This window comes from Magnolia sinica, chromosome 13 (assembly GCF_029962835.1).
Source record: "Magnolia sinica isolate HGM2019 chromosome 13, MsV1, whole genome shotgun sequence".
Taxonomy (NCBI): Eukaryota; Viridiplantae; Streptophyta; class Magnoliopsida; order Magnoliales; family Magnoliaceae; genus Magnolia; species Magnolia sinica.
Genome location: NC_080585.1, coordinates 35,661,882 through 35,677,968, shown reverse-complemented (window position 1 = coordinate 35,677,968; position 16,087 = coordinate 35,661,882). Strand labels below are relative to the sequence as shown.

Below are 16,087 nucleotides of genomic sequence, written 5' to 3'. Positions count from 1 at the left end.
CGTGAATCGCGCAGCAGATGAATAAGTTGCACGGGTCGCATAATAAATAAGTTCTGCGGATCGCGCAACCCGTGTTTCTGTTGTGCGGACGGTGCATTCAATCCTTTCCATTACACTGGTTGCGCAACCAATATTAGAGACAGTTTATTCTAGATGATCAGATCTGACGCAAAGTGGGTCCCATGGCACAAATATTGAGGGTTCGCACATGTGAAGGCCTATAAATACTTCATTCTCCTCTCATTTGAGAGAGAAAAGAATTTTGGAAGAGTTGAAGAGCTTTAAAGGAAGATTGAAGGTGAGGAGAAGTCAAATATTGGTTGCGCGGGTCGCGCAATCAACAAATGGGTTGTGCGGGTCGCGTAACCAGACTATTACATGGCCAGTTGCGAAGTAGGCCAAAATGCTGCCAAAATTATCCGGTCCGATCTTTGTTGCTCCAGTATCTCCTTTTGCACAAAACACAAGCTCGAAAAGGGACAAAATCGAATGATCAAATCAGCACAACATTCCTCCTAAGGAAATGACTGAAGCAAATGTCGAAATGCTGCCGAATTCGAGATTTGACGTTTTGAACTTTGTTAATTTCAATTTATATGTTTCAAATGATCTATTTTAGAATCAAGGGATATTAAAGGATGTAAATAAACTTAGTATGAATAAAACAATGATTGTTCATATACTCTCTTTATTAAAGTTCGAATAAGATAACTTCCCTCAAATCAAATGCATTTGTTTCTTGTTCGAAACACCTTCCCTCATTTGGTCCATTTGATAATAGACGAACTATTTTTTTAGAGCCATAAGAGAGCATCAAGGGAAGCACATGATGGATAGATTATATGACCATACACAATATGGTGGCCCTCACATATGATGAGTGCATATCAACAATTGTGTTCCAGTAAAGACCTTACCTGTGATATGAAAGTTATAATCTATCGCACTGCAATGCACAATGCCTTGCATAACCACGACAACGACACGCATGTGCGAGGTTGCTCCCATCTCATATCATTGTTTTCCAATACAAATTATTAATGATAGGTTTTAATATAAATGCTTATTTTTCTTAACAACTTTTCAATGTGGGACAAAATTAAACCCAATTAAGGCAAGTTGGTTGACAAAGACAAATTTATTTATTTTTTATTTTTACAACCACGATTGTGTGAAGATGATTTTGGGAATAATCGATATAGTGGGCTGCAACTGACTAGTGGCTTGAGATTACATAAATAAATGGCCCCCACCCGTTAGAATTACCACTTGTAGTATGTAAAGACAGGCTTAGCCGGATCATCTAATTCCTCCACGATTGCTCAATCTTCTTTTTAGTTTTTCTCTACCATCCATTTTTTTACTATGAATTCTCATTTACGTCCATTTGCAGATTGATTGTGTGACGTAGGATGAAGCCCTACTCAACATCAATTGCACAATCGATACAAAGTTAATGTCCTTTTGGAGACATCGATTGTGCAACCGACTTAGAGCTGGACCTGACTTTCCCATAACCCCAGCCTCGTAGGATGAAACAACTCTGAGGGGCCTAACAAGATGTCCACCAGAAATCTACCCCCTTCATCAGTTTCCCCAACTAACATTGGGACATGAGACAACAAAATGCAAATTTTGTTGTACCCTATTTTTTGCCATTATAGGGAAAGTCAATAGGAGGGTGACATACAACATTGCATAAAGAAATATAAGGTGGATGAAAAGATATTCAAGATACTTGGAACACTTTTGTAGAATTATAGTTGGCGTAAAATCTAGTTTCACACGTCAGTGGATGGTCGATGAAATGATGTGGTCGAGTTATTTAAAAAGTCTACGAAGCAAAGAGAGAAACAAGATCAAGCAGTTTAAAATATAAAAAGCGATGGAAAGGAAAAAAGTTTGGCCAACATAAGAAGAACAATCACAAAAGGAAAGTGTAGCAAAAAAAAAATGATTTAGAGAGACTTTTTGACTACTGTAACCATTGTAGTAATGAAATAATGATTTGAAAAAACAACATGCAACAAAAACTCTATAAATAGTAGAGGAATCCAATATTCAATATCAAAAAACAACTAATTAAACCAAACAAATATATCAATTTACTTTATCTCAGCTTATCCTAAGAGTAGTGATAATCAAGTAGCGACAATTCTTAATTATATTCTTTAGTTGTAATTCAAATCTACGCTTATATATTAGGATTTATTCTTTATCCAATGCAGTTTTTTCAAGAGAAGTATTTTTGCAGTAACTCTTATTAACTGATTGTGAGTTTTTACTTTTGTTTAATTACATTAGTATTATGAAAATCTTTTCTTATGGAAGGTACACAACAACTCATCTTCGAATGATGAACTTCACTTTTTGATAATTACATAATTATTATAAAATCTTGCAAGTGGCTAGGATTGATTTTCTCAAAATTTAGTCATATATATTTATACGGGACATATGCACTTGGGTTTAGGGGTGTACATTGAGTCAAATCGAGTCGAGTTGGCCTCAGCTCGACTTAGCTCGGCCACTAGCTGACCTTAGCTCGAACTCGGCTTAGCTCGGTCCTCGAGCCTGATTGGCCAGCTCGGCTCGGTTCGGTCAGCAGCTCGAGCCAGTTCGAGTTGAGTTCTCCTGTGCAACATTTTCACAAACACCTAGACTGCACCTTCAAAATCCCATTATATGTAAAATAGCAGAAATAGTTTTATAGGTATTTTATCAAACACCTCCTGAGCAACATAAAAACTAAAAAAAATAGGTATTTGTTTCATGTACATACATTCCTGGCCACCAGCCACACTTCGTTGAGTCATTTCATTAAACACTTAGTGAGCAACATTAATATCAAAGTAACCGAGTCATCGAACTGGATCGATCCGAGTTCGATTCAAGCTGGGTTCAATCTAAGTCGAGTCGAGCTGGGCCAGCTCGAACTCGACTCAAAGTTATTTTCAAACTTAAAAAATCAGCTCAACTCGGCTGGAACTCAGCTTCGAACCGAGTCAGATCAAGCTTTTTCTAATCGAGTCAAGCAAGCTAACCGAGGTTTAGCTTGGCTCATGTACACCTCCACTTAGATCCAAGTTAACCAGTTTAGATTGAGCCACTTTATAGATTTTGACATGTCTGGCTCACATTATACGTGATGTAAAATAAACCGGCCATCCTGGAGGTCTATAACTCAAGTGAAAGCATGACAGGAATAGTGGGATGGAAAATGTCCACCGTTGAAACCTCCTCAGGGCCTACGTCACATGTTTATAAGCCATCAAAATTGTTCATTAGGTACTTCCCACTTGGATGAGCCACAAAAACAAATACTAGCACGCTTCGAAACTTGTGTAGCCCCACGAAGATTTCAATGGTGTGCGTTCAATTTTCACCGTTCCCTGTGACATTTCCCACTTGAGTTTTGATGTACATAACTTTAGGACATGTCTTTCTGTTTCTCTGACTCTTTTATCTAGGAATAACTGGTTCAACGCTGCAGCTATCAGTCATTTCGACAGAGTTTTTAGATACTTACACTAAGGAAATATTAAAATCGAAAGATATATTTCTTTATGCATATAAGCTGATTATTCTACCAAAAATGTTTAATCGAGAAAAAATATATTTTTAAAAATCAAGTGGGGGATTGTTGCAAAAAATTGATTTTTAAATATATACTAAATATATTAAATAATATATATATATATTATTATATATATTTAGAGTATATATATATATATTTAGAGTATATATATATATATATATATATATATATATATATAAAGTTTGAAAAAACATATTTTTTTAGGTTTTGGCAATAGTCCGACATTGGAAAAGGAGGAGAAGAAAAAGTGGTTTATATGAGAGTGGTGGAGTATTATAATACTTACCCACATGGTCCAAAGGAGAATGGAACTTGCGTGTTGCACTGGAACACCCGCGCGCTCGGGCTCGAGCACGGGCTTGGTGCGAGGGCGTGGGCATGTGAGACAGTGTGGTTGTAGAGGCGCTAGTGGCGCACTTTGCACTTCACACGTGCGCATTGTGTCGCAGAGGGTCACTCCCTTCGCGAACCGGAGCGAGACGGATGCGAGTCGCGGTGCGACTGACTGGCTAAGTTGGATAGTTGGCTGAAGGGAAGACTAAATGACTGAATGAGAGTCCTCTATTATATATAGAGTGAATAAAAAGTGTTGTTGCAGTAGAAACTATAACAGCTGTGCTATTAGTGCAGAGACCAGCTGTAACTGCTGCATGGCTAGCCCAACAGCTAGAAAACAACTAGCTGCTGTTTTACAACAGTCACATGCAGCAGTGATTATGGTTCATGCACAACAGTAAGAAAACAGCTATAAAACGAATAGTTTTCCAATAGCCAGAAATGGCTTAATGAGAGTTATTTACCTGGACGATAACCCCCCAACCACTACAGCCTATATAAACTGGGTTTGGATGGGTTTTTAGACCATCTCAAGACACTCCAGTGATACCAATACGAATCATAGCATCTCCTCTCCTACGGACCAAAAATCAGCAACATAGCAAGGTTGATCAAAACCATTGCTTGAAGAACAGACCAGCGGTGTGGTCGAGTATAGTTCAATTGAACTAGTAACCGAAGAATAGACCAATGCAGTGATCTAAATTATAAAACACAAACTTCTCTTCTTTTTTTCTTTATGGGATTTTTCTTTTACTGTATTTTTGCCAGACTGTGTAATAGAGTTCTAGTAGTGGGCCTTCGTGTTTGCTGAACGCAGACCCACATCAGGCTCGTCATATCCTAGAAGCTGTTTGCCTGTAACTTATCAGCATATTCAATTAACTTGAGTAGGGGCAAATAACGCTTTACGGACAGCGTTTCAGACGTGCTCCAGCCTGTCCTTATTTCAAATTAATTTGCATTTTATTGGATTCCATGTTTTACCAAAAAATATTATTCGGTAAAATTTCAACACCTTCGTGAAGTGGGAAGGCAGAGGGGCTGGCCAACCAGATCAACAGTTCTGATTGCGTTAAAAGCTCGCCGCGTGTACGGAGAACATGCTGGAGACGTCGCGAGCTTCCCTCTCTCAATGCCATCGCGAGCCTCCGCCATATAAATTGACAGAAAAAAATACACCGACTCTGACGAACTATGATATCCATGCGCATGCGGATAGTCAGATGCTCACATCACTCATATGTGCCCAGATCTAAACCGTTAAACATGTTGGTTACACAGTAAATTGTAATAACAAATCATACGGTCAAAATAATAATAAATAATCCAAATATATGAATTAAAAAAATGAGATAGTCAGAGTAATGATCATCATACCAACATGGTTTTAGATATATTTCCCATCTACCGTGGATCACACGATTTGGACGGTTAGGATTAAGTTTCTATCCCTAATAAGAGGACAGAGACGATGTGCATTCGTACGAATCGCCATACTCTACCCGCGTACGAAATAACTCGAGGTATTAAAGAGAGAGGGGAGGGATCTCTTATTGTCTCTCTGGGATTTTGGGGGAAGGGAAGGGAAAAGGAAAAGAAAAGAAGAAAAAAATCTTCTGAATAGATCGGAGGGAGATCGATCGGACGGTTGTAATCGAGAGAGAATGGACGTGGAGGGAAGGGGCGGGTGGTGCTGTCCGCCCATGGATCTGTTTCGGTCGGAGCCGATGCAACTGGTGCAGCTGATCATCCCCATCGAATCCGCCCATCAGACCATTTCTTACCTTGGAGACCTTGGCCTCATCCAATTCAAAGATGTGAGTTTCCAATCCCTTCTTGAAACTTCGATTAATGGTTATTATTATTATTTTTTGCTGTAATTCTTCGCAATGCTGCTGATGATGAGAGGAACTGTATCTTGCTTGTGATGATGGCCCACTGCATTAGGTTTTCATTTTTGGACTAGAGGGTTCCCATGGTTCAGTGATCCAGACCGTTGGTTTGTTGGGATGCTGTCTTTGGAGCATAAGCCTAAGGTCTATTTGATATGAAACTCTTCATATCTTTCAATTTGTGGCTTGTGAGTGGGGGGTCGAGAATGGAAATGCTACAATGGTCCACATTCTACTGAAAATTGGTCTATGATTGGTGGCTGTGATGTTCCAATCTAAGTTTTTGTTTGGGGCATGGTTCATCCACGTGTGGTTGCAAGCAATGTTTTAAATATTGATGATATCAAGTGATATATCCCACGATATATCTTGTATCCTACCTGTGTGAAACGAAACACACAGGTAGTGCTGATATATCCCACATGTTTGATCCAGTGAGCATTTTCAATTTCCGATCTCTCTCTTTTTTTTTTTTTTTTGTTGAAATTATGTTAACTAAGTGTCAAATGGTTATAAATCCATTGGTTCTTCATGTTTTGCATGAAAAATTATGCAGACATTGATTTTGATATCCATTTGTTCTTCATGTTCTCCATGTTTTTTCAAAATTTTCCTTCAACCAGCTATCAATTGAGACTAATTTCAAAGTATTTAGTAGTATTTGATGAAATGATCATCACATACACTCTAATTTTGAAATTTGAGTGTAGGTGGTCTGATTTGGGAAAAAATTGGGGAAATTTGAAAATTCCCCAATTTCTCCCAAATTTCTTGCAATGTTGCACTCCAAACATGAAATCAAGCATGTATGAGGGCTGATCTACTGATTTGTCAAGTCCTTGTCAATTTTTGGAAAATTAAAAACATTTTTTAATTAAAAATTATTAAAGTATTAATCTTTTTTTTTTTTTTGAAATTTTCTGTCAACCAGCTATCAATTGAGACTAATTTCAAAGACTTATGAGTGTTTGTTGAAATGATCATCACATACACTCTATATGTCATGCATTCAATTCGAATATAATTGCATTAGTTCAGTCAAATAATGCATAGCTTAGGACCTTATGCAAAGGAAACCTATTATGTGCACTTCGTTTTTGAGATGTTATGATTTAAACGTGTGTATTAAGGTCTTTTTTAACAATCCCTAAAGTTTCATTGAAAAATTTAATCATTTTCCCAATGTTTTTCCATGTTTCCCAAAAAGTGCGATAAATTACCCAATACAAACGATATATCCCATGCGATAACTAATATGTATCTGTATCCCAAGGATGCGATACGTAACACGATACCGATATTTTGAACACTGGTTGCAAGGGACCAATGGTCTTGATCATGAAACTATGGGGTCTACCTATAGAAATTGAGAACCCAATCTTATGGTGCTTGGTCCTATGTCGCGCATCAAATTATTCCCCTTTGATTGGGAGGGGTTATCAATTTCGGTTCGTTTTTATCAGATCGTAGTTTTTTGTTCTTTTTTTTTTTTTTTTTTTTTTTTTCTGTCATTGGTCACTTCCACATGTGTCATCAATGTTTAATTTCCTGACTGGTTCAATGCTTGAGCTTTCGGTTCTTTGCTTGATATATATATATTTTTTTTGATAGAATATTGAAATTTTATTAGAAGAAGAACACCCGACTTTCTGTTTCAGGCCTATGGCAATGGCTAGCAATTGGTGAATACTAGAGATGGTTTTGACAAACCATCTTTGAAAAAGAATCATCTATACAAGTAGCATCTCTAGGAACGATGCAATACGCCATGCCTCGGCCACAGCTATGATCTCGTTTACAGTAAGCATCTCTTCCAAGGAGCCTTGCATTATGTGGATGCCCATGAAATAGAGCCATGCATATCCCCTTCCACTAGGAGCTGACCATGGAAAGAATCCTGTACCAGCTTAATGCCCCTATGAATAGCTTCCAGCTCACAGCACGATTAGGGTCTCTGTCACCATTCAGCCCTGAGGAAGCCCATCGAAACGTCCCGTGCTCATCATGGACTACCCTGCCAAAACCCAATTGCCCTGGATTGCTGATCGAACAACCATCAACATTCAACTTCCACTAGCTTGCCAGTGGGGGCTGCTAGAGAGATCTGACCTCGACCTCTTGCCTATATCTGGAATCTAGAGAGGTCCAAAGCAGAAGTTTCTCTAATTCTTTTTGTTGTTAGACCCCAGGCCACCAACTTAGCATTTGGATTCTTCACTTGTTTCCTATATGCTCTAGGAGTACCTTTTCTAGATTCATACTTTCTGTTCCCTGTCTCACTCTATCAATTTTTCTAAGTTAGTTCCTACAATTTTGGCATTTGAACCGTTTTGAGATGAGATAGTCATTATTTCGTTCTGAATTCTAGTGAAAATTGATGCCAACAACAATTTGATGAGGGGAGGATGATTCAGAATGAAAACTATAGTGATTTTATCCTCTCTAACAGCATTGTATGATGGAGATCAAGGGAATGACTCACTTGATCATGCCGTTTGTTAATGAGATGGGAAGGCATTTTTTAATGGTGATGTCTTTCTCTACTGTGGCCATTAAAATAGCAGATGTTAAGTACATGACTCCCATGATCTTGCTGTTGGTCATGATAGCAAAAGGAAGATACCAGTATGGAAGAAGTAGAAATGGCTTGGTAATAGAGATGATGATGGTGGTGAAAAACATGAAGTTGCTGGCTTTTTAGCTATGGCTTGTGGTGATTGTTTTAAGAAGACGGTACTACTTGCAGACCCAATTCAATGATTATTATGAACTTCTACTGCGAGAGTCATGATGCTCATGTTTGAGTATGTATGTCCACTCCTACATTTGGATTTTCTGCTTAATATGGTCTTGTTTGTTTTGTCATCATCCTTATTGTTTTGGTTAGTGTTCTATAGATTCTTATGCAACATTGAGATTGTTTATTGGTTGTGATTTTTCAGTCTAGGACTCTTTTGAGTTATGAGTATTTGTGAGTCTTTTGATTTCTGGCATGTAATGGTTATGTGACTTCTGGAATCTAAGTTATGAGTTATTGACATATGAGAACATAGCTGTTGGATTTTGGCTATTTATATAATTAGTGCATATTATATTATTAGTATTATGTGAAATGTGAGTGAACTTCTGAGTTTTTAAATCTTGCTTGACAAGCAAATGTCATATTAGCTTCATCATTATGACTCTTTACTTTATTCCATTTTATGCATTGTTTTTATGGGAACTAATTAGTTTCACCTTATCTGATGTACTATTTCTTCCAGTTGAATTCAGATAAGAGCCCCTTCCAACGGACATATGCTAATCAGGTAGCTTTGTGTTCCCACCTTATTGTTTGTTGAGTGGATGCATCACCATCATTATCAACTTTGTATGTTTGTACCATTGAATAATTTTTACATTACCATTTTGTTCCCTATTCTTCCTGATATTCTTTTGATATTGCTTTTTACTGGCCTAGGGACAACTGTCTCTTGGGATTGAGGTAAATTCCAAGTGAATGTCCTTGGTGGTATTACTATTATTATGTTTACTACTACTACTACATCCCTGTAGCTTTTCCTTTAGAAGGTTATAACTTTTAATGCATGATTCTGATTAAGGTGAAATTGACTGCCTACTTCAATTCATAGATTCCGGTCAAGAGTGCATGAAATTTAAGAATTCAAGTGCATGGTTCCCATAACTATTAAAAAAGAGAATGGTTTTACAATGGAAGATGGATTGTTTTTACTCAAAATGCAGTAATAATTCCGAGGAAACTTGATGATCCATGTGAAACTGGCACTTTCCTTGATGACCCAAGATGGTACCTTTTCAGTTTTTGATTTTTGGTTCACATCTCCTTCATGCACTTCTAAATTTCTATTCCATCCTCAATCTTCCTGAAGATATTGTGTTCAGATGGCCCTTGCAATCTGCTTCTCTGTCACTGTGATGTTTTCCAACACTATTTATTTTTCCATTTTCTTCATCAAAACTCCACAAGAACCAAACCTTAGCAACACATTGATGTTTCCTCACCAATCTAGAAAGAGGAGCATACTCAAAGTGAGCTTGATCAATGACTTAGACATTGACCTAGTTTCAATTTGGATTCCAAAGGGTTTTGGGTAATCCACTTGCCTGCAGCATCATCTCAACCTGTTTTTCACCATGGCGGTTGAATATTTTACCAGTCTGACTCTGTTGTATGGTTTACTCCCTTTATCTTTTCAGTATTAGCCATTCGCATGTTATCGGATGGTTATCCCTGCATCTAGCTAGTTTTAACATGCTTTTTTCATATGAGTGCCGACAATTTATGCATGGTGGTCTCATGTCCTCAGATGCCTCAACTTGAAAGTTGGTATAACAAACATAAGCAGATATTGCAATCTTGTGGCTAGTCATCAGTAATAACTTGTGAAGTATGGTCTTCATCCTTCAGTATATAGTTCCCAACTTATGTATTTCTATGCAGATTAAAAGAAGTGGAGAGATGGCACGTAAGCTTCGGTTCTTTAGGGAGCAAATGGTCAAGGCAGGTTTGCCACCTTCATCAATGCCTGTCACACGGACTGATATTGATCTGGATGATTTGGAGGTATGCTCAATTGCTCATAGCTGATAACTAGGCTTATGAAAAAACAATACATTTTGTTGATATTGAGTATTTAATATCTTTTTTTGAATGTTCCTGCATTTGACAAAGGTAAAACTCGGAGAACTTGAAGCTGAGCTGATAGAAATTAATGCAAACAGTGAGAAATTACAACGTGCTTATAGTGAGCTTTTGGAATACAAGCTTGTTTTACAGAAGGTATGCATCTCTACTCTTAATAGACACGAATATAATTGCACATAATATATGTGCATATCTCGACATCTCTTACAAATGGGTAAGCATTGTTCAAAAAAAGAAGAAGAAGAAGAAGAAGAAAAGGGTAAGTGTTGTTTGTCTGGCTGTCACTGTGTTCTGGCACTCCCAGCATTTTATTAAAATTTTGCCTGTTCTTTTGTTAATTGCTGGACTAGACACTTGGTTCATTTTGTTATAATTCTCATTAGTGAGAACTAATCACATTCTTCCATGTTAAAAAAACTAGCACGATGTGATAATATTAATGTGATGGCATTGGTTTTTATCTTCCATATGATTAGTTGAATGGGCTGGTTTCATTTCCCTCACGGCTTTGCCTATCATATATAGGGACTGTTTGGATACAACCAAGGTATTCCATATTAGGTAATGGTAGCTGCAATGGCCACCGTCATCACCGTTATGATACGGGCCGTGACAACTGTTGTGAATATATATATATATATATATATATATATATATATATATATATATATATATATTGAAAAAAAGAACTATTTCAGTGCAGTAACAGATCATTACAGGGCCTCCTGTCATAGGACCATTATGAGTCAATTTTTTCTTAACGGCTGTTGTGACCCTGTAATGCTAAATGGTTACCACCATTATCATTACACATACAGCCGCTATGTAACTGTTTTGGAATACCATGGATACAACAAATTTTTATTTATTATTATTATTATTATTATTATTATTATTATTTTTTGGGTTATGGTTAGTGTTTTCGGTATTGATAATGTTGGCTGATATTTTTGGTATTGCACCTTGGCGATACGAAATCCTTGAGAAGTACCCCTACTTATTGTCGATGATATATCGACAGAGATGGGGGTCATTTTGAGAGAGAGAGAGAGAGAGAGAGAGAGAGAGAGAGAGAGAGAGAGAGACACCTCACTAAGAAGAAAAAGGTTGTTGCATCAATACTCTTCTTCTGCTCCACTCTCTTTGGCTTTTATAACTCATACAACTATAGCTTGCAACCTAGTCTAAAGGTTCTGGTGACGTGTTATTCATCCATTGTATTTAAAAGGTGGGCCCCACCGTGGTTTTTTATGGGTCCCCCTCATGGGTTAGGTCCTTAGCTGAATCCCCCCTCGTGGGCCCCACATCACATGGGTTCTGCCCAGTATTCGAAATATCGATACTATCGGCCGATATTATCGTTATCGCACCCCTGCGAGACGATATACTCGCAATAACCCCCGGAAGATACCAAAAAACCCAAAATCCAGATATCGGCCAATATATCGTCGATATCGCATGATATTTCGACGATATTGCGCGATTTCCTCAAAAAAAAAATCAAAAAAAAAAAAATGAAACTATCATTATCCGAAAAAATCGAAAAAAAAAAACAAGAAACTGGATTTCGGTACCTGTACAAGAGATTGACATCATCGAAACCTTCCATTTGGTGGGCCATTCTAATCGAAGCTTCTTTCGTAGGCTAGTGCAAGCAAAATCTTCGATTTGGGAGAGAAATCTGTCAAAATCTGAAGAAATCTGGGTATTTGGGCGACATCGGGGGAAATCCTTGTCGAAATCTGGAGAATCTTCGCCGGAATCCGAAGATTTGGGAGATATTTGGGGCCGGAACCCTCTCTGCTTAGAAAAAAAAGGGTGTCTGGCCCTTTTTTTGGAATAGAGTGGTGTACCGCACACCACCGACTGGTGTACCGCACACCACCGGCTGGTGTGTTGACGTCGTCATTGATTTCTGTGGGTCCCATCATGAGATATGTGTTATATCCAAACCGTTTGTCCATTTGGCGACCTCGTCGTAAGGCTTGAGCAAAAAAATAAGACGGATACAAAGATCAAGTGGACCACACTGAAAACAGCAGTGGAAGATTAAAGGTCTACCGTTGAAACCCTTTTGGGGTCACAAAAGTTTTGGATCGATATGATATTTGTTTTTCCTCATCCAGATTTGTGTGACCTAATGAATGGATTGGATGAAAAATAAACGTTATGGTGGGCCCTACAAATGTTTTAACGGTGAGAATCAGTCCCCACTGCTATTTGTGGTGTGGTCCACTTGAGCATTGGATATTACTCATTTGATCTAAAATGATCTCTCCAGATGCATGAACGGTATAGATATAATAAATACATTACAGTGGGGCCCATTTAACTTTGAACTGTTCAGACAACTTGAGCGGGAGGAGCGTCTGCGACGGACGCGGATTTCCTGCGAAAGCGCATTAATTTCCTGCGCTGGGAACCCAGGTGGGGCCCATTGTGATGTTTGTGAGAAATCCTATTCGTCCATCCCTTTTGTGAGTTTATTTTAGGACAAGATGCCAAAAATGAACCGTTTCCAAAGCTCAAGTGGGCCAAAAACGTAATTGAATGTCCACAGTTGAAATATTCATGGGCTGTGAAAGTTTTGAATCATGCTAATATTTGTGATTTCAGTTCATCCCTGTAGGAATGAAGTTATTAACGGTATGGATGGCATGTAAACATCACTGTCGAACCCAGGTAGGTTTCAACGGTAGGAACTTCCCCAACCACATTTTCCTTTAGCACGGCCCACTTGAGCTTTATGTACGGTTCATTTTTGGCATATTGTCCTGAAATGAACTCACAAAACTGATGCAAGGGGAGGATTTCTCACAAACATCACAGTGGGCCCCATCTGGGTTCCCAGCGCATGAACTCCCTGCTAAAGGCTTTTGCAGGAAATCCGCGTCCGTCTGGGGTGGGAACGACGTAGTGAGTAAACTCCGTGGGGCCACTATAATTCATGTATTTTATCCGCTCCGTCCATCCATTTTACCACATAATTTTATGATTTTAGCCCAAAAAGTGAAGCATATCCAAAGTTCAAGTGGCCCACTAATGGTCAATCACCATTGTTTCCTATGATATGGTCTACCTGGTTATTGGATCTGCTTAATTTTTTACATAATGTCCTAAAATGATATAGAAAAACAGATAGATGGGGTGGATACTGGATATAGTTGTCTTAGTTCGATCGGATAACGCAGAGCTTAGGATCCTCTACAAAGGAAACCTATTATTTGCCATTCTTTTTTGAGATTTTATGATTTAAAAGTGTGTATGGAGGTCTTTTTTAATAATCCCTGAAGTTTCATTAAAAAATTCAACTATTTTCTCAATGTTTCCCCATGTTTCCCAAAAAGTGCGATAAATTATGCGATACAAACGATAAATCCCATGAGATAACCGATACGTATCTGTATCCCAAGGGTGCGATACATTGCGCGATACCGATATTTCGAACACTGGTTCTGCCTCACACGAGGCACCCACATCACATGGGTTCTGCCTCACACGAGGCACCCACATCACATGGGTGGGCACGTTACATGGGTTTTGCCTCACACGAGCCACCCACAAACCCCACTTAAGCCCGGTGTCTCACACGAGAATGCACTGCATTAATTACCCCCAGTGAGGAGTCTCGAACATAAACCTCTTGCTCTGTTATCACTTTGATGCAAGGCAACTAACCACTTGCTCTAAAAGCTCGAACTGATAGAGCATGGTGAATCAATCCCTTTATTTCATAGCCCAAGCCCCACATCCCATGGGTTAGGTCTTTGGCCGAACAACTCTCGTGGGCCCTAATCACATGGGTTCCACCCAGCGTTCGAAGTATCGATATCGCTACAAGTTTTGCTGGCTAGAGATACGGAAACAATATGGATATTGTCGATAATATCGCTGATAACTGGAAATGCGGGGAAACATTGGAAAAATGGTGGAATTTTCAGCGAAACTTCATGAGATGTTAAAATGTACATATTTGCATATTTAAAAATAAAAAGTTGCAAAAAGAATACATACATAACAAGTTTCTATTTAACGGGGCCTTAAAAGCATGTGTTGTTGTAAGAAATCAGTCCAACCATCCTATCCAGCCTATTTAACCATCCAACCTTTCATCCAAACATCCATCGATATTGCAAAATATCAACAACACATGATATTTCACCAAGAAATCATCAATAATTGGAAAGGAAACAAAAGATTGTGGTCTTAATATCGCGCATGTTGCGATATCGATAATATCGAGATATTATTAATATTATCTATGGTAAATTGAACACTACATACAACCATGTGCCCATAAAAAAAAAAAAATTTTGAAATAATTTTTTTGAACAAACGAATTTATAATGATATCAATATATTGGCGTTATTATTGAAATATCGTCGATACACTTATGATACAAGCATTACTGAGAATTTACATAGTCGAAAATATCACAATGTGCCTGGCAGATTGTCTTGGTGCCTGGACAAACATGGCAAATCCACAGTCAAGTCTCTTTACAGCCTCCTGTCTGTTAATTTCCCTCATCCTACTGGTCTAATGCGGTACCATGGCTGGTATTACTCTGTCCCTCCCAAAATTGCGGTCTTCGGCTGGTTGGTTGGAAATCAAAGGGTCCTCATTGTCGATAATATGAGGAAACAGGGTGTGTATATAACCAACATTTGCGTTTGCTGCATGGCCAATTGATGCAGGACATGAAATTTAAGTATGAGATGCAAGAATTTAGGCTTAGATCATACCAATTCAGAAGCAGTTACACAAATTCCACATCCCACATGACAATCCAAATCATTCAATTAAAAAGGGGAATCTATGTGGGTCCAGGCCGACATAGGCTAGGACTGAACCAATAAAAATTATAAACTAAACGATGTCAAAGGGAAATAGAAATCAACCACACATGCATAAAAATCAGTCCGTAATCCAAGAGATTCCCCAATTTCAATTCAAGGAAACCTAGGATGAAAAAAGTGACAAATAAATTAGGGCTAATGCAAACTAAAACTAGGGTTTTTGAAATATGAATGAAAAGAGGAACACCGGACTCGGAGAAAGCTCCTACGTGCAGATGGTGACCCGGGGCTGACGCACGCGCGTGGGTGGGCTGGACGCACGTGTGATAGAAGCCCGCCTCCCCAAAGTGACACCTAGGCCTTGGTCGGCTAGGGGAGACCTCCAATCCTTCCAAGTTTGACGACGATCCGATGTAAGGTCAAAGCGTAGTTCTCCGCCAAAGTTTCAGCCTTCCTACAGGTCCAGATGTTGTTTCAGCCCTCCTACAGGTCCAGATGTTGGAAACTGGCTGTAGGGGGATGAATAGCTGTAGAAGCTGGAAAATTCAAAGAAATAATGATGATAGAAGATGAGAGATATGAATGGAAGAGGGTAGGGGCGGATGGGGATAGATGTGGCTTCGCACCACGGTAGTTAGCCCTTCGAAGAAGGGAGGGCTTTGCACCCACTTTTGAATTCTTCCACAACTCACGAAGAGCAGAAAAATAAAGCAGGAATTTTTATTAAACTTGAATGAATCAAAAGAACTACAAGGGGTGCCTATTTATAGGGAAAATCCTATACCCCAAAAC

General features: G+C 38.6%; 1 protein-coding gene across 1 annotated transcript in view; it reads left to right on the top strand.

Moving 5' to 3' along the window:
* Positions 1-5,560: 5,560 nt before the first annotated feature.
* The window catches only part of LOC131223570 (V-type proton ATPase subunit a3-like), a 31,286-nt gene continuing 20,759 nt past the window's right edge, over positions 5,561-16,087 (top strand). The window contains exons 1-4 of the mRNA XM_058219008.1: positions 5,561-5,754; positions 9,093-9,137; positions 10,292-10,414; positions 10,523-10,630. Of these exons, the coding sequence (XP_058074991.1) occupies positions 5,602-5,754; positions 9,093-9,137; positions 10,292-10,414; positions 10,523-10,630 (429 nt within the window). The 5' untranslated portion in view covers positions 5,561-5,601. The remainder of the gene's footprint in view (positions 5,755-9,092; positions 9,138-10,291; positions 10,415-10,522; positions 10,631-16,087) is intronic.